Source organism: Schistocerca piceifrons, chromosome 8, assembly GCF_021461385.2.
Source record: "Schistocerca piceifrons isolate TAMUIC-IGC-003096 chromosome 8, iqSchPice1.1, whole genome shotgun sequence".
Classification (NCBI taxonomy): Eukaryota; Metazoa; Arthropoda; class Insecta; order Orthoptera; family Acrididae; genus Schistocerca; species Schistocerca piceifrons.
In genome coordinates, this window is record NC_060145.1 from 333,730,065 (window position 1) to 333,754,887 (window position 24,823).

Consider the following 24,823-nt stretch of genomic DNA (forward strand, 5'->3'; position numbering starts at 1 on the left):
TCACTGCTACTTATTATGCTCCCCTGAATATTACAAAATTTGAAACATGTCTCTTAATAGGGTGGGTGATCACAATGGATGGCAATGTTGGCAAGGAGTTCTTGTGACAGGGCATCCCAGTCTCCACCAACGCAGCTGACAACTGCTGGATGGTTATTGGTGCATATACACATGCTGCAATGTGTCTCCCCATTGCATTCCACATGTGCCTGGCGAGATTTAAGTTGGGAGAATGAGCAGGTCAGTCCATTCTGTGAATTTCCTTTCATTTCAAGGGCTCCTACACCTGCACTGTTTGATGCAGTCATGCATTGTGATCCATAAAAATGAAGTCAGGGCCAAATGCAGCCCATAAGAAACACATTGAGAAGGATTACAGCATCACAATAATTTTTCCAGTGAGCATACCCACACCACTATGCCTTCCCACATCGTAAAACCTGGACCTACAAAACAACCATGTTCAACAAATCTCTGGGACCATACTCTCATATGGTGAGAGGTAGGAACATTGTCAAACATGACTGTTTTGGTGGTCCAGGTGTTACAGTGTGGGGAGGCATAATGTTGAATGGCTGTATTGACCTCCAAATCTTTGAACACAGTGCACTTGCTAGTCAGTGTTATTATGACACTGTACTCCTTTCCCACGTGCATCTTTTCAGTAATGCATTCTGCACCGACTTCATTTTTATGGATGACAATCCATGACCACGTCAAAGAGAGCAGGTGGATGGGCTCTTGGAAAGACAGGATATCCAGCAAATGGACTGTCCTGCCTATTCTTGCAGACTTAAATCCCACTGAGCATGTGTGGGATGTGGTTGGGAGAAGTACTGCATCAGTCCACATGCGCCAACAACCATCCAACAGTTGTCAATTGTGCCAGTGGAGACTGGAACACACTACCACAAGAACCTTTTACCAACATTGTGGGCAGCGTGGGAGCATGTTGCAGTGCATGCACTGATCCATGGCTATCACTCACCTTATTAAGAACTTTGTCCTGACAATCATAAATCACAGTAACTTCAGTGTAATTACTGTAATTACTATCTTTGAATAAATGTGTCATTTCTGTTCATGTCCTTGGATAGTCCTTTCAGTTCCCTTATGTACTATACTGTAGCAGTTCTTCCTACATATGGTCCAAGTTTCATCGAGCTGGTACTTGGCAGTGACATATCACGTGAAAGTTACTCCTGCACTTAAGTTTTGCACACTTATAATTATTTGCTTATTTCTGTTTAAACATTCCTTTACATTATCAGACTTGAAAGGGACAAACAACATTAATGTGCAATTGAAAACACTTCTGCTATCTGTCAAACACTTTATTTCTTAAGGTAGGTTGTCAATGAGTTTTATAGCTATAATTTCAATACAGCCAAACACACCCTTGAACTTACAGAATGGTTGGCTGGTTTAAAGAGGGGTGAAGGGACAAAACTGCTAGGTCATTGGTCCCTTGTTCCAATTAAAATAATTCCACAAAGGTGAGAGTAAAAAAAATGAGGCATACAACACAAAGCTGGAAGAAAGAAAAAACCACAAGAATGAATAAAGGACATTGAACACTAAAATGGATAAGAACATCACAGAGATGCACGAAACACGGATAAGAGAGTAAAACACGAGATCAAATTACCATGGCTGGCTGACCATGAGAATAAAAAGGATAAGTTAGCCACTCTCAAACACATTAAAACCTCCAGCCTAAAAGCACTAGGGTGGAGGACACAGACAGACAAAGGACATGCGCCAAAACTTAGATCGAATGATAAAACCAACGCTCGGGTATAACACGTAAAACCAAATCAGCAGTTGAGGCGTTGTCTGCTAAAATTAACAGTAACGAGTCCGATAACCAAAGATGATGATGTAGGGGAGCCAAAGTAGGACAGTGCAACAGAATATGGGCCACTGTCAAACGGGTGCTGCACCGACACTGAGGTGGGTCTTCATGGGGCAGGAGATAGCCATGGGTCACCCAAGTGTGGCCAATGCAGAGCCGGCAGAGGAACACAGTGTCCCTGCAACAGGCCTTCAAGGAAGACTTCCAAACATTTGTAGCCTCCTTAATGGCACGCAGTTTGTTGTGCATATTGAGGTTATGCCATTCTGTCTCCCAAAGCCAAAAACCCTGCGGCATAATAATGAGTGCAGTTCAGTTACCAGGATGCCGATCTCCAGAAGTGGTTTCTGTGTAGCCTGTTCGGACAGCCTTTCAGCAAGTTCGTTGACTGGGATGCCGATGTGTCCGACAAACACCACTGAACGACTGGACTGTTCCAGCGAATAGAGGGACTCCTGAATGGTCACTACCAAAGGTTGGTGAGAGTAGCACAGGTCGATAGCTTGTAGGTTGCTCAAGGAGTCAGTACAGAGAACAAACGACTCGCCAGGGCATGAATGGGTGTGCTCAAGAACATGAGACAGGGCCGCCAGCTCTGCAGTGAAAACACTGCAGCCATCTGGCAAGTAGTGCTGTTCAATCTGTTCTCTGTGAACATAGGCAAAGCCAACATGACCATCAGCCATCGAGCCATTGGTGTAAACCACTTAAGAGCCCTGGGACATGTCAAGAATCGAGAGGAAGCGACAGCGGAGGCCCACGGGGTGAAGTTAGTCCTTAGGGCCATTCGAAAGATGCAGAAGGAGCTTCAGCCTAGGTTTACATCACGGAGGTGTATGTGAATGGACCTTGTGTAGAGGTGGTAAAGGGAAGGACTCCAGTTCAGAGAGAAGGGATCGGACACGAACTGCAATCATATGCCCTGACCTCAGCCGCCAATGCGGGAGATGAACTGCCACAGTTGGAAAAAGGAGACGATAATTCAGGTGCTAGGGAGAGCTACAAATGTGTGCAACATAACTGGCAAACAGCTGTGTATGTCTGATCTGCAATGCAGGGACTCCAGCCTCCACCAGTATGCTGGTCATCGGGCTCCTCCTAAAGGCTCCCGTCATCAGTCGAACACCACAGCAGCGCACTGGGTCAGGTAAACGCAACGCTGAGGGTACTGCCAAGCCATAAACCAGACTCCCATAGTCAAAGTAGGATTGAACAAGGGCTTCGTAGAGATGCAGCAGTGTTGAGTGATCTGCACAAAAGTTGGTGTTCCTCAGGCAGCGGAGGGCATTGAGGTGCTGCTGCATTGAGGTGCTGCCAGCAGTTCCGCTTAAGCTGACTGAGGTGAGGAAGCCAAGTCAATCGGGCATTGAAAACCAGTCCTAAGAATCGATATGTCTGCACTACGGTGGGGGGATCGTCATTAAGGTAAAGTTATGGTTCCAGATGAATGGTATGACACCGATAGAAGTGCGTGACAAACGACTTTGCAGCTGAAAACTGAAAGCCATGGGCTACAGCCCATGACTGTGTTTTATGGATAGCTCCTTGTAGGCACCACTCAGCAACACCAGTACGAAATGCAGAAGTCGTCTGCATACAGAGATGGTGGCTCTACACCTGCTGCTAGACCATTAATGGCCAGTAAAAATAGAGATACAATCAATACAGAGCCCTGCAGTACCGCAATCTCCTGGATATGGGGGAACTACGACAGGCACCAACTTGGACACGGAAAGTATGGAATGACATGAAATTTTGGACAAAAATCTGGAGTTGGCTCCAGAGACCCCACTCATATAATTCGCTATGGTTATTTTAATAACCCCTACAGCAGCGGAGCGCAGGGGACTGCATTGCTGGGAACCACGTTTCCTGGAGGGCAATGCAGAAAGCAGGTGTAAAGCCTAACAGCTGCTCTAGCTCAGCCAGGTAGTGGAAAAAACCGTAGCAATTCCACTGGAGGATGACGTTATTGTGAGGCTGGGAAGGCATGAAACGATCCACGAGGCAGTTTACACCTCAGGGTCACCTCCTGCCACTGATTGAGTACCTGTGTGATCCACATCCACTGTGTCTGAGGGCCCAGCGATGTACATCCTCAGCAGGTGCCAGAATCTCCACTTCATCCTCAGATGCAGAGCTTGTAGGTAGTGGTGGTGTGGGTGCCACTGCACTGACTTGGTTCTTGGGGGTCTTTTCCTTTTTTGGTTTCTTCGGTGCTCCTTAGGTTCTTCTGGCTGGGAGGGCTTCACTGATTCAGTCTCAGGGACTGAAGAGGACTGTGAAGCCCTACGACCATCTACCTGTGGGTGCTTCAGCCACTAGTGAGTGTCTGCTTCGCCACTGGTAGGAACGTGGGAAGGGAGTGACCCAAGGGACCCCTTCCTAGAGAGAGGAGCAGAAAAAGACTTGCGCTTCTCCGGCTGAGAATTGGGGGCTGATGTCACTGATGGTTGGTGGGGCGTTGCTCTGGAAGTAAGTGGTGCAGGAACAACAGGGACAGAAGTGCCCCCTCCCCACCATCAAGGGGCAGGTGGAGTCTGACGGCTCTGAGAGCCAACGGTATACGGCAGAACCAAAGGTGTTAAAACTGTTGTTGTAGTGGTGGCATAAGTGCATGTCATACACATAGGATGTAGCCTCTCAAATTTCCTCTTAGCCTCAGTGTAGGTCAGTCGGTCCAGTGTCTTCTGTTCCACTATTTTCCTTTCTTTGTGTAGAATCCTGTAGTCCGGTGAGCAAGGGGAATGGCGCACTCCGCAGTTGACACAGATGGGAGCGGGGCACATAGGGTATTGACACATTCACAATTTCGACAGATGAAGCTGGAAGTACAGCGGGAAGACATATGCCCAAACTTATGACACTGCATTGGGGGAGGGATATATGGTTTCATATCACAGCGGTAGACCATCACGCTTGAAGGCCAAGATGAAATGAAGACCTCCTCGCTCTACGTTGGCGCGCTGCTCCTCATCAGATTGCAAAAGATGGTCCCTGTGGAATATAATACCTTGGACCATATTTAAGCTCTTATTGGGTGTGACGGAAACAGAAACATCCCACAGCTTGTCATAGGCGAGTAATGCCCATGACTGAGCAGAAGATGCTGTTTTAATCAAGACTGACCCAGATCGCATTTTGGACAATCCCTCCACCTCCCCAAACTTGTCTTCTAAATGCTCCACAAAAAACTGAGGCTTCATTGACGAAAGATTCCCCATCAACTCTCGTATGTACAAGGTAACGAGGTGAATAAAGTTCGCTGCCATGGAGTGACCAGGGAGGGGAATGATTTGGGATCCTATTTCTCTGCACTGAAGTTAGACCTCAACTGCTTAGTGACTGCTAGTGTGGGACCACCAGCAAGAGACGACGTAGTATGCTTCATGGTGTGTCATCCGCCCCCTCCGACCAGGAGTCCTCCCCACGGGTGCCAACCAGCTGCAGCAAAGGCCACCTGGCAGGATGGCCATTACCGGGAGTCCCGATGTCCCAGGGTGACGGGCCTCTACTCCTTGACATACGTGGGGAGTTAACAGTGCAGGCATCAGCAGAGCAATCTCTGTGTGGTCAGGAGGCTACATCCAACAGGGTACATGGTGGCCCCACAACAACAGACTGGCTACCGTGCTGGATATGAGGTGCACAGAAGTCCATGGTCATCAACGGCACACAAAATGACACTGCATAATGGATGGAGGAAAACGCACCCAGGAAGGCGTCCACACCCAAAAGGTGGAGAATGAACGGAACTGAAAGTCCACGATGATAAAGTGGGCCAAAGATCTCCGTGCACGATGGACATGACGCACCATCTAAGTAACAATTGGCCCGCTCTTCAGTAAAATTTGGAAGACTGGAGTACAAACCCTACAGAGGATCATCACATAGAGGTCAAATTGTTTTAGACTCCTTTTAGTCACCTCTTACAACAGGCAGGAATACCTTGTCCATTGTAATTATCCGGGCTGTTATGCCGTGGTCGGTTGATGAAATCTGTGGTGATTCCCAGTCAGTAGCGAGCCAGTGTGTGTGTTGGACCTTCCATCAAGCTACGGACCCCCTTGAAGATGTCTCCCGCAGTCGGAGACAAAACATTGGGAATCACCACAGATTTCATCAACCGACCACGGCATAACAGCCCGGATAATTACAATGGACATGATATTTCCGGCCGTGAAAGTCTACATTTTAGGAATACCTTGGTCCTATTCTAGCCCTAGAACCCACATGGGAACTTACAGAATGGGAAGAAAGACAGTGGTAGAGAGACTGTGAGTAGTGTAATGTGCAAACTCTTCCTGGGATAATAATATGGTCTATGAATTAGACATGCATTCCTTGGAGAAAACACACACACACACACACACACACACACACACACACACACACACACACACACACCAGCGCTAGTGCAGGATGAGAGTGGCGACTGGGGGGGTTACTGTTAGGTTTTAATTTTATTGTTTAGTTTTAGGGTCTAGGGTCGGCTAGGGGCTAGGGAGTAGGAGGTACGGGGTAGGGGGGTAGGGGGTAGGGGCTGGGCTAGGCTAGGCTGGGTTGGGTTGGGCTAGGCTAGGGACCAGAAGATAATGTCAAAAAATGACTCCAAAACAAGAGTATTTTTTCTGTTCTTTGCCTTCCCGCCCTCCTAAATAATCTACAAGATTTTTTTCCTCCCTAAAAAATCTACTTTTTACCTGTGACCACAGTGTGTCATTACGATTTACTATAAGATACCAAGTGCTATTAACTTAGATAAAATTTATTTTAACCATATGATGTACCACTAATGTAATTGGTGGTGGCTTCGTGTTATGTACACTAATTGCTAACAAAATAGACTTCTAAAATGTCTACAAAAGTTACATTCACTAGAGGTCAGAGAAGATTATCCTTCCTTCTAGTACTGTGTTAATGAATGTCTCTATAAATCCGAAACTGTAATGCATTGTACACTGTAAATTTCATATCTGGTTAAATGTATGTGAGGTTGGGTTAATATTGTCAGCTACTTAAACACAAGACTGCAAGATGTATATGAGTGAACAGAGCGCACAATTCTTTTGTCCAATGAATACTGCTTGCTTACATGAGGAGTTACCCAAAAATTTATTGCATAGGATCCATATGTATTATAAAAAGGGACATATGTATGTGAAAGAAAACAAAGGAAACTCCAGGTTGGAATATTAGCAGTACAGGGGAAAGATAGAGTGCTACTCACTGTAAAGATGAAACACTGAGTTGCAGATAGGCATAATGAAAAGACACACTTTAGCTTTCAGCCAAAGGCTTCATCAGCAAAGGAAACACACACACACACACACACGAGCAAGTACACCTCACGTACGCGTGACCACCATCTCTGGCAGCTCGGACTGGAATGTAAACTATCATGTAGAATGGAAGTAACAATCTCAAGGGGGAAGGGATAGCAGGGTACAGGTGGGGCGAGAGAAGAGTCCTGTTGGGAGGCAGTGTGTAAGGACAAAACTGTTGAATGGCACAGTGTTGGGAGGCTGTGGGGCTGGGGAATGGGGAGGAAGTGGGGGGGGGGGGGGGGGGGGGAGTGAAGAATGAAGGGAAGGGGATAGATGAGTAGGTTGTTGGCAGAGAGCGGTATACAAAAATGGTGAAAGATATGAATAAAGGGGAGGTGACAGGACAAAGGGGAGTGGAACCTGTTGGGTGGATGGTGTGGGGACAGCAGGTTACTATAGGTGAGGGCTGGATTACTTTCAGGTTTGGCGAATGTGTTGCAAGGCTAACTCCCATCTGTACAGCAATTATTTCAATGGCTGTTTCATTACCTGAGCCATGTGAATCCTCCCTCCTTCATCTCTATGTTATTTGAACTGTGCAGATGGGAATTATCCTTACAACACATATCTCCCAAAATTATCCCAGCCCCAACCTACGGTAACCTACTGTCCTCCAGTATCCACATATGCCACTCAATGCACCTACAAAAATGTATCAAGCTACCACATATAGTTAAGGAGATACAACACTGTAAACAATGAGATGCACAAAAAATTCCACAGTATGCATGAAGTTTAAATTTATTACTTCTTTTCCACTAACTCTACTCACAACATATTACACACACAGTATCCACTTATGCTGCTTATTTTATCTCCACAAATATGTTATTGCATGATGCACAGTGAATTTGTTTCTACATTTCACTTGAAAAACATTTCATCTTTTGTTTTCATTTCTAACAGAAAATTGGCAAAATTAATTCCAGTGCAATACTGGGTTGTCAGCAAGTATTAAATACACAAAAACAGACAATATACATGTTTACTTAAGCTGGCAGTTACTCTTATGATGGAAGTGACTGAACCTAAGAGTTTTAGCAGACTGGCTATATGCTCTTTTTAGTTTAAGTTTCACAATGCACACCTGACAACCTAGAACTTTCTATTGCAATTATAATTTATTAATAGTACACAACGTTAACTTTAGGTGGGGGAAGTTTTCACAAAAAACCTGGATGAGTTGGGTTTTTTCTAAGTTTCAAACAAGCCCATTTGTAGTTCGCAAAACATCAGTTACTATTTTTCTGCTGTTGTTCCTACACTAGAACAAAACTCTGCCACCTTCAAAAAGGATTCATTCTACCCACTGAAAGGATTCATTCTACCCACTGATTCACATAAAATGACAGATCACAAACTAATGTAATTATTCGTTTTGCAAAAGTTATGATGTCTGCCTATGAATTAGTCGAACAGCTTGTACTGACAACATAATTAATTATTTAAAACTTCTATTATGCCTTGTACAAACATGTGGTTCCTGAAGAGGGGCAGCAGCCTTTTCAGTAGTTGCAGGGGCAACGGTCTGGATGATTGACTGACCGGTCTTGTAACACTAACCAAAATGGCCTTGCTGTGCTGGTACTGCGAACGGCTGAAAGCAAGGGGAAACTACAGCCGTAATTTTTCCCGAGGGCATACGGCTTCACTGTATGGTTAAATGATGATGGCGTCCTTGGTTGGTTTGGGGAAGGAGACCAGACAGCGTGGTCATCAGTCTCATCGGATTAGGGAAGGATGGGGAAGGAAGTCAGCCGTGCCCTTTCAGAGGAACCATCCCGGCATTTGCCTGGAGTGATTTAGGGAAATCACGGAAAACCTAAATCAGGATGGCTGGACGCGGGATTGAACAGTCATCCTCCCGAATGCGAGTCCAGTGTCTAACCACTGCGCCACCTCGCTCGGTGATGGCGTCCTCTTGAGTAAAATATTCAGGAGGTAAAATAGTGCCCCATTCGGATCTCTGGGCGGGGACTACTCAAGAGGACATCGTTATCAGGAGAAAGAAAACTGGCGTTCTACGAATCGGAGTGTGGAGTGTCAGATCCCTTAATCGGGCAGGTAGGTTAGAAAATTTAAAAAGGGAAATGGATACGTTAAAGTTAGATATAGTGGGAATTAGTGAAGTTCAGTGGCAGGAGGAACAAGACTTTTGGTCAGGTGAAGACAGGGTTATAAATACAAAATCAAATAGGGGTAATGCACGAGTAGGTTTAATAATGAATAAAAAAATAGGAGTGCGAGTAAGCTACTACAAACAGCATAGCGAACGCTTTATTGTGGCCAAGATAGACACGAAGCCCAGGACTACTACAGTAGTACAAGTTTATATGCCAACTAGCTCTGCAGATGATGAAGAAATTGATGAAATGTATGATGAGATAAAAGAAATTATTCAGGTAGTGAAGGGAGATGAAAATTTAATAGTCATGGGTGACTGGAATTTGACAGTAGGAAAAGGAAGAGAAGGAAACAGTAGGCGAATACGGACTGGGGCTAAGAAATGCAAGAGGAAGCCGCCTGGTAGAATTTTGCGCAGAGCATAACTTAATCATAGCTAACACTTGGTTCAAGAATCATGAAAGAAGGTTGTATACATGGAAGAACCCTGGAGATACTAGAAGGTTTCAGATAGATTATATAATGGTAAGACAGAGATTTAGGAACCAGATTTTAAATTGTAAGATATTTCATCTACATCTACATCTAATTTTTACTCCGCAAGCCACCCAACGGTGTGTAGCGGAGGGCACTTTACGTGCCACTGTCATTACCTCCCTTTCCTGTTCCAGTCGCGTATGGTTCGCGGGAAGAACGACTGTCTGAAAACCTCCGTGCGCGCTCTAATCTCTCTAATTTTACATTCGTGATCTCCTCGGGAGGTAGAAGTAGAGGGAAGCAATATATTCGATACCTCATCCAGAAACGCACCCTCTCGAAACCTGGCGCGCAAGCTACACCGCGATGCAGAGCGCCTCTCTTGCAGAGTCTGCCACTTGAGTTCGTTAAACATCTCCGTAACGCTATCACGGTTACCAAATAACCCTGTGACGAAACGCGCCGCTCTTCTTTGGATCTTCTCTATCTCCTCCGTCAACCCGATCTGGTACGGATCCCACACTGATGAGCAATAATCAAGTATAGGTCGAACAAGTGTTTTGTAAGCCACCTCCTTTGTTGATGGACTACATTTTCTAAGGACTCTCCCAATGAATCTCAACCTGGTATCCGCCTTACCAACAATTAATTTTATATGATCATTCCACTTCAAATCGTTCCGCACGCATACTCCCAGATATTTTACATAAGTAACTGCTACCAGTGTTTGTTTCGCTATCATATAATCATACAATAAAGGATCCTTCTTTCTATGTATTCGCAATACATTACATTTGTCTATGTTAAGGGTCAGTTGCCACTCCCTGCACCAAGTGCCTATCTGCTGCAGATCTTCCTGCATTTCGCTACAATTTTCTAATGCTGCAACTTCTCTGTATACTACAGCATCATCCGCGAAAAGCCGCATGGGACTTCTGACACGATCTACTAGGTCATTTATATATATTGTGAAAAGCAATGGTCCCATAACACTCCCCTGTGGCACGCCAGAGGTTACTTTAACGTCTGTAGACGTCTCTCCATTGATAGCAGCATGCTGTGTTCTGTTTGCTAAAAACTCTTCAATCCAGCCACACAGCTGGTCTGATATTCCGTAGGCTCTTACTTTGTTTAGCAGGCGACAGTGCGGAACTGTATCGAATGCCTTCCGGAAGTCAAGAAAAATAGCATCTACCTGGGAGCCTGTATCTAATATTTTCTGGGTCTCACGAACAAATAAAGCGAGTTGGGTCTCACACGATCGCTGTTTCCGGAATCCATGTTGATTCCTACATAGTAGATTCTGGGTTTCCAAAAACAACATGATACTCGAGCAAAAAAACATGTTCTAAAATTCTACAACAGATCGATGTCAGAGATATAGGTCTATAGTTTTGCGCATCTGCTCGACGACCCTTCTTGAAGACTGGGACTACCTGTGCTCTTTTCCAATCATTTGGAACCTTCCGCTCCTCTAGAGACTTGCGGTACACGGCTGTTAGAAGGGGGGCAAGTTCTTTCGCGTACTCTGTGTAGAATCGAATTGGTATCCCGTCAGGTCCAGTGGACTTTCCTCTGTTGAGTGATTCCAGTTGCTTTTCTATTCCTTGGACACTTATTTCGATGTCAGCCATTTTTTCATTTGTGCGAGGATTTAGAGAAGGAACTGCAGTGCGGTCTTCCTCTGTGAAACAGCTTTGGAAAAAGGTGTTTAGTATTTAGCTTTACACATGTCATCCTCTGTTTCAATGCCATCATCATCCCGGAGTGTCTGGATATGCTGTTTCGAGCCACTTACTGATTTAACGTAAGACCAGAACTTCCTAGGATTTTCTGTCAAGTCGGTACATAGATTTTACTTTCGAATTCACTGAACGCTTCACGCATAGCCCTCCTTACGTTAACTTTGACATCGTTTAGCTTCTGTTTGTCTGAGAGGTTTTGGCTGTGTTTAAACTTGGAGTGAAGCTCTCTTTGCTTTCGCAGTAGTTTCCTAACTTTGTTGTTGTACCAAGGTGGGTTTTTCCCGTCCCTCACAGTTTTACTCGGCACGTACCTGTCTAAAACGCATTTTACGATTGCCTTGAACTTTTTCCATAAACACTCAACATTGTCAGTGTCGGAACAGAAATTTTCATTTTGATCTGCTAGGTAGTCTGAAATCTGCCTTCTATTACTCTTGCTAAACAGATAAACCTTCCTCCCTTTTTTTATATTCCTACTAAGTTCCATATTCAGGGATGCTGCAACGGCCTTATGATCACTGATTCCCTGTTCTGTACATACAGAGTCGAAAAGCTCGGGTCTGTTTGTTATCAGTAGGTCCAAGATGTTATCTCCACGAGTCGGTTCTCTGTTTAATTGCTCGAGGTAATTTTCGGATACTGCACTCAGTATAATGTCACTCGATGCTCTGTCCCTAGCACCCGTCCTAAACATCTGAGTGTCCCAGTCTATATCTGGTAAATTGAAATCTCCACCTAAGACTATAACATGCTGAGAAAATTTATGTGAAATGTATTCCAAATTTTCTCTCAGTTGTTCTGCCACTAATGCTGCTGAGTCGGGAGGTCGGTAAAAGGAGCCAATTATTAACCTAGCTCGGTTGTTGAGTGTAACCTTCACCCATAATAATTCACAGGAACTATCCACTTCTATTTCACTACAGGATAAACTACTACTAACAGCGACGAACACTCCACCACTGGTTGCATGCAATCTATCATTTCTAAACACCGTCTGTACCTTTGTAAAAATTTCGGCAGAATTTATCTTTGGCTTCAACCAGCTTTCTGTACCTATAACGATTTCGGCTTCGGTGCTTTCTATCAGCGCTTGAATATCAGATGGAAACCCAGTTCTAAGCAAAGAAGGGAAAGCAGAAAGGTGGAAGGAGTATATAGAGGGTCTATACAGGGGCGATGTTCTTGAGGACAATATTATTGAAATGGAAGATGATGTAGATGAAGATGAAATGGGGGATATGATACTGCGTGAAGAGTTTGACAGAGCACTGAAAGACCTAAGTCAAAACAAGGCCCCGGGAGTAGACAACATTCCATTAGAACTACCGACAGCCTTGGAAGAGCCAGTCCTGACACAACTCTACCATCTGGTGAGCAAGATGTATGAGATAGGCGAAATACCCTCAGACTTCAAGAAGAATATAATAATTCCAATCCCAAAGAAAGCAGGTGTTGACAGATGTAAAAATTACCGAACTATCAGTTTAATAAGTCACAGCTCCAAAATACTAGTGCGAATTCTTTACAGACGAATGGAAAACTGATAGAAGCCGACCTCGGGGAAGATCAGCTCGGATTCCGTAGAAATGTTGGAACACCTGAGGCAATACTGACCCTACGACTTATCTTAGAAGATAGATTAAGGAAAGGCAAACCTATGTTTCTAGCATTTGTAGACTTAGAGAAAGCTTTTGATGATGTTGACTGGAATACTCTCTTTCAAATTCTGAAGGTGGCAGGGATAAAATACAGGGAGCGAAAGGCTATTTACAATTTGTACAGAAAGCAGATGGCAGTTAGAAGAGTCGAGGGACATGACAGGGAAGCAGTGGTTGGGAAGGGAGTGAGACAGGGTTGTAGCCTCTTCCCGATGCTATTCAATCTGTATATTGAGCAAGCAGTAAAGGAAACAAAAGAAAAGTTCAAAGTAGGTATTAAAATCCATGGAAAAGAAATAAAAACTTTTAGGTTCGCCGATGACATTGTAATTCTGTCAGTGACAGCAAAGGACTTGGAAGAGCAGTTGAATGGAATGGATGATCAACAAAAGCAAAACAAGGATAATGGAATGTATTTGAATTAAGTCGGGTGATGCTGAGGGAATTAGATTAGGAAATGAGACACTTACAGTAGTAAAGGAGTTTTGCTATTTGGGGAGCAAAATAGCTGATGATGGTCGAAGTAGAGAGGATATAAAATGTAGACTGGGAATGGCAAGGAAAGTGTTTCTGAAGAAGAGAAATTTGCTAACATCGAGTATAGATTTAAGTGTCAGGAAGTCGTTTCTGAAAGTATTTTAATGGAGTGTAGCCATGTATGGAAGTGAAACATGGACGATAAATAGTTTAGACAAGAAGAGAATAGAAGCTTTCGAAATGTGGTGCTACAGAAGAATGCTGAAGATTAGATGGGTAGATCACATAACTAATGAGGAGGTATTGAACAGAATTGGAGAGAAGAGAAATTTATGGCACAACTTGACTAGGAGAAGGGATCGGTTGGTGGGGCATATTATGAGGCATCAAGGGATCACCAATTTAGTATTGGAGGGCAGTGTGGAGGGTAAAAATTGTAGAGGGAGACCAAGAGATGAATACACTAAACAGATTCAGAAGGATGTAGGTTGCAGTAGGTACAGGGAGATGAAGAAGCTCGCACAGGACAGAGTAGCATGGAGAGCTGAATCAAACCAGTCTCAGGACTGAAGACCACAACAACAACAACAACAACAACATTATGCCTTCAAGCACAGTGGCTTTTGTGAAACACAAACTGTGGTTGGTCAACTATTTACTTACTGCAATGGTGGGGCCGCACCTGGAGGAACTCTCCTCCTTGAAACACACACTTTTTCAAAATTTTGGAAAATGTCATGTCAGGTATGCTGGGTGTTATTGGCGTTTGTGGAGTTACGAGTTTACAGAGAGGTCCTCCCCCCCCCCCCCCCCCCCACCCCCTCCGACTATCCACCATAACACCTTGCCCCCTACGTGTATTAAAACTTAGTTTCTCAATGTACTGCTACCCTGAGCTAATAAGTTGCGTACCTTATGGCTTACCCTAAATTTTAAGTGGCTGATAACTTCACAAAATCATTTTCCTGTCAGATTCATTTAAGAAATCAAAGTTAAAACTCAAAAAGTTAATAGTTTTTCCTTCTTGTCAGAAGGACACAAAACACACCATCAAATTTTATTGTGGAATTTGCTCAATTACCCATTGGGATTCTGTATACTGTGACAATGACAAGTATTCCAGTTTTCAATAAATCCCACAAACACATATATGAGGACAAGACAAAAGTGCTAACATGTTCAGTGCAATATAACCCCTTATTTTAAAAGCAAGAGACACTTGGGTATTCTCCTTGTTATGCTAATACAGATTATGTGGCCAGTAGGTACCAAAAATTTTGACAAACATCCTGATTGTTAGAAAGAAAGATAAAAAGGTTTAATGTCTCACTGACACAAAGCCATTAGAAACGGAGCATGAGTTTGGTCACAGTAAAGCCATCCTCACATGGGATGTAAAAAGCATTCATGGACATAGAGCTGGTTGAGTCTTGTGAGGTCACAATGTGGAATCTCACATTCTAGAGCATTCCAAAGTGTGAAAGACTGAATAACACATGTAGAACTGTTTCTTCAAGGAGGGAAACTTGGCCAATAAGATGCAAATTGCTTTCTACATCACAAGCAGAATTTAGGAGATGACAGATTATGTCTTTTGCAGTTGAATCCTGTACTTGATGAGTCCTATGAATATACACTGTTTCAAAGCATCACCACATTGAAGATCCCTCAAAAACTTCCGGTACAATTTGTTGTAATGAAATGAAAATAAATTCTACAATAACGGTTAAATAATTTCCAATTTTACTGTTTTCGTATTATGTATGTGTGTTTCAAAATTATGCCATTTCAAGGCAGTGTCACATCAAACATTTATTAGAAATGTAGCATCAATGGTACAATTTGTTATAATTAAATGTCATTTATTTGACAGATCAGCAGTTAAAGCCTTTAGCATCATAACATCAAAGACATAATTTATGATATCCAGATGCACCAAGACATCAACAGTGGGAATTGTAACATCTGAAGGGCAAAAACCAGTTGAGATCAGAAGAACATCAACTGCACATGTAATCAAGAGATCAAAAGAAGAGATTCCCCTACACACGCAAATGGCTAAAGTGATTGAATATCCAGATGTCAAGCTGCTCAGCTAGTAAACACCCAACTGACTAGAGTCAGTGGCCATCTTAAACTGGTGCTTAAGAAACCAGAGCCTCTCTCCAGTACACATGGCAAGGGCACCCCTGTCGATGGCTGTCATACGGTTTGCTGGTTGCCAACATTGTTGGTTCCATGCTCTCCACTGCCATGTCATTATCAGCAGCCACAGATACCAAACATACACTCACATAACACCAGTTCACTTTAGTGGCTAGAGGTGTGGATCTGTGAATTTAAATGTAGATGGTTTGCATCCTGCTATCTGCATATATTTTCTATTTGCCTTCATGTTTTCTAAAAAAAATTCTAAGGTTTTCTTATAATTTAAACAGACGTATTTTCTATAATTTTCGATGTTATGTTTCTCAGGAATGACTATGCCAATTTTGTGAACAGTCACAGAATATGGACCAATGAACTGAAAGATGCTGGTTGGTTATAATTAAACTGACAGTGTTCCGAGTGCTGCAGTGTGAGCTGTATACATCGCAGGATGCTGAAACATTGTAGGTGTATTAATAAATCGGTGCACTCATGGAGTATGCCAGTTGAAAATATGGCACTATCAGCAATAAGGATGTGGTATGGGTGCAGGAGAAGGGGAGGAATAATCAAACACATAACAGTGGTTCTCTATATTTATTAGAATATGGTCACAAATTACAACGTGTTCAATATGGTTTCACAACTCAGCAGTATGCTGCATCCATAACACAGCATCGTTGATTGTTGCTCGCAGCACATCCGGTGTTATCAGATCAATATGTCATCAGGAAGAGTCCGGATACATCCCTGATAGATATGATCTTTCAGATATCCCCACAACCAGAAATCGCATGGATTTAGGTCAGGGGATCTGGAAGGCCGCACCTCTTGAAATTGCCCAGAGATGGTGCAGTCATTACTGATGATTTCTTGAACCAAACTTTTCACATGGCAAGTGACTTGTGATGTCACATCATACAGCATGAAAATAGTAGCGTGGACACAGTTGTCTTCTTGCAAAAGAATCACATGTTGCATATGGAGGTCATTATAACATGCACATGTCATTGTACAGCAAACACGTCCTCAAGATGTCATCTTGAAGAAAAGCAGACCGAGAACGAAGGAGCTTGTGAAACCACACCACAGTCACGTAGGCTGAGTGCACCGGATGTTCCTGCACAGCACATGGTGGAGCAGAACCCCATATGCGACAGTTCTATGCATTTACAGCACTGTGCAGAATAAAATCTGTCTCGTCCATCCAAAGAATATTTTGTGGCATGCCAAAAACCGAAGGGCAAAGTCACTGCACTGAGGCCTAACTTGGGGCTTCATTTGGTGCACATTCTGAATTTTGTAGGGATGCCAGTGAAAAATGTACCACAAAATCTTATGAATAGTTGACATGTGAAGAGAGAACTCCCATGACACAGCTCGAGCACTGGCTCCAGAATTTGAGGCACGTGCTGCACGATCAGCTATAGCTGCAGCAACTTTATCAAGTGTCATGGGAATAGGGTGCTTGCCTGTCTCTGCTGTTCCACCTAATTCACCTGTTTCTTCAAATTTCTTTTATTGACATAGGGCCTCTTCGCAGCTGGTTCTGTCGGCGAAATTCCCACAATGCAGCACTGCTATTGCTGCCTTTCTGATAAAACAAATTTACCAGCAAAACACTGTGTTTCTTCTCAACTGCCATTCTGTTTTACAAGGAAAACTTCAACCTTGATAACCCTTTACACCGATAGTGACTTCACAAAAAGAATGAACATGTTTCACTAAATGACACACAGCATACTGACGTGAAAACAGGAAACATTTCACATTCTGACAGCTTACAGCAGCACACTTTCATCTGGTGGTCAGAAACTGGAGCTATTAATTTTTTCAGCATACACCGCGAGCACAACGACAAATGAACATACCTATGATGTTTCAGCACCTTGCGATATATAGAGCCTGCGCTGCAGCACTCTGAACACCATTGAAATTTTTGTGAATTTTCGTATATTAAATGAAGTTAAATTCAACAGAGCTTCAATTCTCTGTTGAAATATCTCATCCTTGCAATACTCAAATTCTATATGGATGGCCATATGTAAATAAGCTGAAATGAAAGGAATAGAAATATTGGTAGTACTTCAACTGCTTTGAACTTCCAAATAGTGAAACTCTGTGACACATCATCAGAAATAGAAAATAAAGGAATACTGTGTCTCTTTCAATGACATGACCCTATCTCAACAACAAACTGCCTTTGTAATAATGGGACAGGGAATAGTGGGAATGGCATTTGGCAATAACTTTACTGGAATTGTATTGCTATAGCTCTCACCTTTATCTTGAAAGCTCGCTTGAATCCACTTGCGAAGAAGCCACCAAATGGACCAATGACTGAGCTGAATATAGACATTGAGAGAGAGTGCAGCAGGAAAGGGTACAGCGTTATTGTGTTCTTCATGCCAAACTGAAATGTAAAGAGAGGTGCTTTGAAAATTTCATGAAAAAGGGCTACACTTGAAAGTACATATGTTCCATTTCTCTTATCACATAAAACTTGTCCACCACATGATGTAGATAATAATACTCAGAAACAATTGTTCATTATTATTACATACCAACTGCAAAACCCCAGCAAGTGATTCAGGAAGCGTATATTCTTGAGGGCGAAATAATGGTGATGGCTCACATTCCATTGTCATTCGGCCAAGAGCTTCACTATACTCAATTGGACATACGAAGTAGCGATACTGACACATCACATATGACATCTACAAAGACAAATACAGAGAAGTTTTGTTGATATTTTAACATACCTAGATTAGAAAATGGAATGAAAATTCTAAGTAATTCACTTATTCAGTCATTAATAACAGAGACACAATTCTTATTTTTAATGTAAAGCATAATACAAGAGCACAAGAAACTATGAAATGCAACTGAATTATACATACAATGAGTCCAAAAATTACTGTAGAGATTCCTCCTCCCACAAAACCTTCCCAAGTTTTTTTTGGTGAGAGCTGAATCAATGGAGTGCGTCCAAAAAAGAATCCAAATACATATGCCATGATGTCATTACACACTATCATGGAAACAGGCACGATGAACCTGCAATAAAACTTATCGTCTTGAACAACAATTAAGAACAGAAAAATATATATATATGCAAAGGAGAAACTAGTATAATGCACAGGCACAACAAATAAACTGGACTGAAAGCAACAAAATTAAAAATGATGCAGGAATCTTCATTTTGCGACTCAGCCTTATTCGTCATCTCCTTCCTGGCCTTATCCTATATTTACATGGGTCAGCATGTTATTCTGGTTTTGGCAATGTTAGTGGTAGAGGGTGGCCAGATGACACTCCTGTCGCTACACCTTCTCTCCCTGACAGACTTTGTGTACTCCATCTGCTGTATGAGAATGTGTTTGAAATTTGCAAATCTAGTAATTGAAGTGGTACAAGGCTACCAGCCCAGTATACACTTAGTAGGATGTGTGAAACCACCTAAATCCACATCCAGGCTGCCTAGCAAACTGACCCTTGTCATTAACCCTCATGCAGGTTCACCTATGTATAAATTGCACCAACCACGAATAACATTGTCTTGTATTGTTCCACTGTTGTTTTGCAATTGTGAGCCCATATTTACTCCTTAATTATTGCATCATCTAACACAATGGTAAGTTGTGTTGTCATACGTCCACTGAGCAGCAGTAACATAAAATAAACAACGAGGTGCGTGACAAAAAATTTATGGACCATCCACAAAAATGACACAGATTATGAGCTATCAGCATAATCTTACAGTGGAGCACCTGTCTACGAGACAATTAGTAACTGAATACGTGATTGGCTAGGATCTGAAGCACCTGTGTTGGTTATTGCAAGTTCATTTTATTATTGTTTACTTAAACTGTGCTTTAGCTCATTTAATGCAAGTTTATTTTATTGTTGTTGAATTAAACTAAGATTAACCTGTGATTCTGCTCATCCATATTTACCTTGGTAAATGTGTACATGTGTACAAAGTGCACCATGCACCCGCTCATGTTATGAAAAATGGTGCTCCCATTCAAGGGTTAATTAGCCATCCTGATTCAACCTGATACTGATACGCCTCACCAATTGTGGAAGCAGTGTGCTAATGCATGCAGCTATCTGGATGAGTCAATTCTCGTTGTGCAACTGATCTTAAAATACAGTGACTTTATAAATAAGAGGGCGAGCAGGAAATAGGGGTAGCGGTAAGCGATAGGCATTTAAAGTGCTAGAAGACCAATTTCTATCACTTTTTGGCTGCACACATATGACAATGAGACAGACTAATAGGGGTAGCAGTAAGCGATAGGCATTTAAAGTGCTAGAAGACCAATTTCTATCACTTTTTGGCTGCACACATATGACAATGAGACAGACTTTCTATTCTGTCAAACTTTCTAAGACAAAATTTTGTGAGGGAAGTACAGGAACAGGTGTATTACTGTTTGCTGTATGAAAAAGAAAGTTCTCTTGAGAAAATTATAAACTCATGAGGGAGAATTCCTGGTCAATGCTAACCTTTAGTTCCAAAAGCTAGCAGAGTGTACATTCTTTCATATATGTCTATAAGCAGACCCAGGAGGATAATTTCTGGCCAGCAATTCTGTCTCATAATCATATGAGGTGCGACGATAAAGTAATGAGACTGATTTTCTTTGCAAGATGTGGCAACCCTGTAGGCTTTTTGGCCTTGCTCTATTAGTTGCTTCTAGTCCAAGCGGTACATCGATGCAACTGCTCAGTCGTGAGTTGTGCAGTAATAAGTTAACACATGTTTTTGTCTCTCATCACAGAAATGGAACCACATAATATTACGCAACGGTATGCCATTTCTTTTTGTGTTAAATTGTGTGAAAATGCGATGACAACTTACGGTAAGCTTCAGAAGGCTTTTGGAGAGGAGGTTATGTCAAGAGCTCAAGTTTTTCGTTGGCATAAAATGTTTAGTGAAGGCAGAACGAAAGTTGAAGATGAAGACCGCAGTGGATGACCATCGACCTCACGGACGGATGTCAGCTTGGCCAGGGTGCATGAACTCATACGATCTGATTGACGTTTATCCGTGAAAATGACTACAGAAGAACTGAACATCAATTGAGAAATGGTTCGTCTAGTAATAAGTGGAAATCTTGGTATGACAAATGCGCCATTCCATACTGTTGTCAGTACAGCAATTTTTAACCTCAAAACAAATTTCAGTAGTACCACAGTCACCTTATTCAGCAGATATTGCTCCGTGCGAGTTTTTTCTATTTCCAAGAGTCAAAACGGCAGTCAAGGGACACCATTTTCAAACAACACAAGATGTCCAAAAAGCTCTGTCGAGGGTCTTGGAGGATATTACATAACATGAGCTCCAGAAATGTTACCATCAATGTCAGAAGCGCTAGAAAAGTGTGTGTAATCATAAGGGAACTACTTTGAAGGAGACAACACTAGACTTGACTAAAATGGTAAGCAGCATTTTTTTTCCACATCAGTCTCATTACTTTATTGTCGCACCTCGTATATTATTGTTTGTACAATTTAGTAAATTGATTTATTCTTATTTCTGCTAATACTTCCGGCATTTAACTGGAGTATTTGGACACTGTCTCCAAGATTTATCTCTTGGATATTCAGTGACAAATGTGGTGAATAGTCTGACAAGGTTCTCCATAGTTGCAGTGTGGTGATTAGGTTGTTTTCCATTTACAAAATCTGTTGTGACTAATTTTGTAAATGAGGAAAAACTGAATCACCACGCTGCAGCTGTGGACCTCCTTATGATGTTCACCACATCGTCACTGAATGCTGCCTTACATAATATTCAGGAGAAAAATTTGTTCTTTGAAGTTCCAAACTACGCATTTGACTGTATTAATGGTTCCAACTTTAAAATATAAATTTATATGTACAATGTTAGAAAGTCTGCTTTATCTTTGTGACTACACTGTGAAATTTTATCACTTTGTTTTATACATATTATTTTTATACATTATACCAAATCTACATAAGCCATATGCTAAATAAATAAATCAATTTGTTGTGTACACAGCTGCTAACACAGTACAGTATGCAAAGTCGACAACACACTGCAGATGACACAAAAATGCAGTCAGCCCTGATGTAAAAGTATGTATGACAGGATGATAAACTGTGTTCTCATGAGACCACAATATTGCCACTGTTGAATTGCAACACATGCTGGAGGACATTTCACCTTCTTACATGAGGCATAGCAGCATGATGTCACAACCGACCAACATTCAAATGTGATTTTTGAAGGAGAAACCCGCTATATTAATCTTTACTATGTAAAGCATGTAGATGGCGTTATTTTACTTATTTTGTGTGGTTGCACTGAAATGCTAAGCATTTGCATATCCAAAGACGTAACACACTTTGTGGATCTTTGTCACTTTGTCTTTACAGTGTGGCAACTTTCATGGCCAGCAATGTAGATGTGAACATGTTGCTGACACATTGTGTCACCTTTGCTGGCATTTGTGAATGCTAACACTGAATGCTACTATGCTAACACTGAATGCTACTGACTTCATGATAGTTTCACTTCATGGGTGTGGCAACAATTCATACCTTAGTTTGCGTAATTTTGCCATGATTGTGGCACATGTCTGCGGGCATGCATCAAGAGTTACAGCACCAATCTTGTAGATAATTTTTTCATTTATAATTCTTCAATTAAAATGTGATATACTCTTTTCTGATGGCATCTGGAAGGTGTGAACAATTTCACACTCTTGCAATCGGGAATTCTCCATGACCATTTTGTGCACATTTGCAGTGATTTCTGAAGTAGTGACACTGCGCGAATCATCATCTAAGCTCTCCCGACCAAATTTAAATTCATTTGTTGACCAAATTTAAATTCATTTGTCCACTTGGCAACAGCTGAATATGAAGGAGCAGTGTCCCACAGCGTCTTCTGGAAATCGGCACGAATGTCCTTTGCTTTCATACCTTTCTTTACGAAGTGCTTATCACTGCTCGAATTTCAATTTTTTCCATCTTCGCAGATCACTAAACAGGAACAACAATAGAGCCACGTCACTGCCACAGCTCTATTCCAAGAGCACTGACATGGCACATATTTAAAGACAACAGTCCAATCAATATCACGTGAACAACTTGTTGCACTAGCGCTGACCTCTCGTGGTGATTCAGAGAACTTTTTAAACCACCCTCATAGGTTACAACGGTGGGGATCTGCTGTCAGCTATTGCTTCTTAAACTGTGTGCCCCAATCAGTGGTAATCAGCAAATGAGGTGTGGGTTATTATTCCCTACTGCCAGATGCAGGCCATGCGACAGCATTTACTCACAAGTAGCACTTTTGTCTCGCGTTATTGGTGTGGCTTGTTGAACTCTGAGGGTTGGCATCCAGGATGGGGCAAGCCCTGAGTCTGTTCTCTGTGTTCATGTTGTCAGGGTGTTTTAGTATTTTTGATGGATTTTCTGATTGCATTTTTATCGAACTCAGCTGCCTACCAAATATGCAGGTTTTGCTAAATTTTATTTCCTTGCCGCAGTCTTGCTGATGTTCTGCCACTGCAGATTTGCTGTGTTGCTCTAAGCAAATGTAATATGCACGAGCAGTAGTGAGAAAATATAAGTGACTCTCCATAGCTAAAACATACCAGTAGACCAAGAAGAAGATCACTGTAACTGTGGCTGAAATGTTGGTTTCTCCAGTGAAGTTTTTTTGTCATGATGCAGTACGATACGCATAAAACTTTTCTGTAATTATGAGCACTGCTCATACTGAGACTGAATAATGACGGGTGGTGAAGGGGATCAATTGTTGAGCTACGAAAATTCTACAAGTAGACCAGAGATGAATGGGGAATCATTCTACTGACAATACAGACCAAAAATTGGGAAATCGACTTGTTACAACCAGGCACTTGCGAACAAGCATCTTGAAATGGTGAAGTAAGTTGACTGTTTGCATGCTACTGTCATTAGATATACAGAAAGTGGTTAAAGGACAGTGAAACCACGAGGAGGTGACAAGGAGTTGGATGTCCATGCCTCATCACAAGATGTGGAGCTCAAAGGCTTGCCTGCTCTATTAAGCAGGATAGGAGGCAATATGTGGATCTGATGACAAGAGTACAACACTGGTGAGGGCCCAAGCATTTTGGAACTTATTTTGCATTGGACATGGTGCTCTGGGTTTGAGATCATCAAGATCATATTGCAAAGCAATGAAAATTAGTCACTTAATTGGATTTATCACATTTCTTGTTATATCAGGTCACTGGTCAGGTGCAGAGACGCTGTCATCCAAATGAACAGCTGCTCGAAGCATGCAGTGTGCCACAGCTGCAAGGTGATGGGTGCAAAATTATGCTATGGGGGATATTCACCTGGGATTCCACAGGAGCAGTAGTGGTAAGTGAGAGCACTATACTTCAATTAATATTAGTGTTTGGTTGATGTTTCAGTGAGATGAGTGGTAAGGGCCAGCTGTCATCCAACAGCCCCCCCCCCCTTTTTTTTTTACACGTGTTCACTGTGCTACCGGTTTTGTAGGTACGCTGTAAAGAATGGCTGGCTGCACACAGCAACACTGCATTCCTGCGACTAAAATCCGTCAATTGTAAAGTGATTTTAATTGGAGTATATGACAAATGTAGGCAGCACACCACCTGTTTAACTTCACACATGATGTCTTCCCCGATGGCGATGCCATCTCCCAGGAGGAAAACTGCCCATGTCACAGTGCCAAAAACTGTGCTACAGTGGTTACAGGAGCAAGTTGGTGAACCCATGTTAATGTCTCGGGCACCGAATTCGCCTGATATAAATCTGACAAAAAACATTTAGGACACTTTTTGTGTCAGCTCTGCACCCACAAACCACTGGCCTGTAATTTACAGGAACTACATGATCTGTCCATAGGCAGTGGGGTGTCACACACCTTCAGAAACCTACCAATGACTTGTCCAATCTTTGCCATGCTGCTGCACTGCATTCCTAAGGTGGACCAATAGGCTAGTAAGTAGGTGATCA

The 24,823-nt window shown here is 42.4% G+C and overlaps 1 protein-coding gene across 2 annotated transcripts in view; it reads right to left on the reverse strand.

Annotated features, from left to right (window-relative positions):
* LOC124711531 (phosphatidate cytidylyltransferase, photoreceptor-specific) overlaps nt 1–24,823 on the reverse strand; it is a 111,100-nt gene that overhangs the window by 4,397 nt on the left and 81,880 nt on the right. For both annotated transcript variants that reach the window (XM_047241658.1, XM_047241659.1), the window contains 3 exons: nt 18,712–18,868; nt 18,376–18,528; nt 18,093–18,224 (listed from right to left, as the gene is read on the reverse strand). In XM_047241658.1, coding sequence (XP_047097614.1) covers nt 18,093–18,224; nt 18,376–18,528; nt 18,712–18,868 — 442 coding nt within the window. The remainder of the gene's footprint in view (nt 1–18,092; nt 18,225–18,375; nt 18,529–18,711; nt 18,869–24,823) is intronic.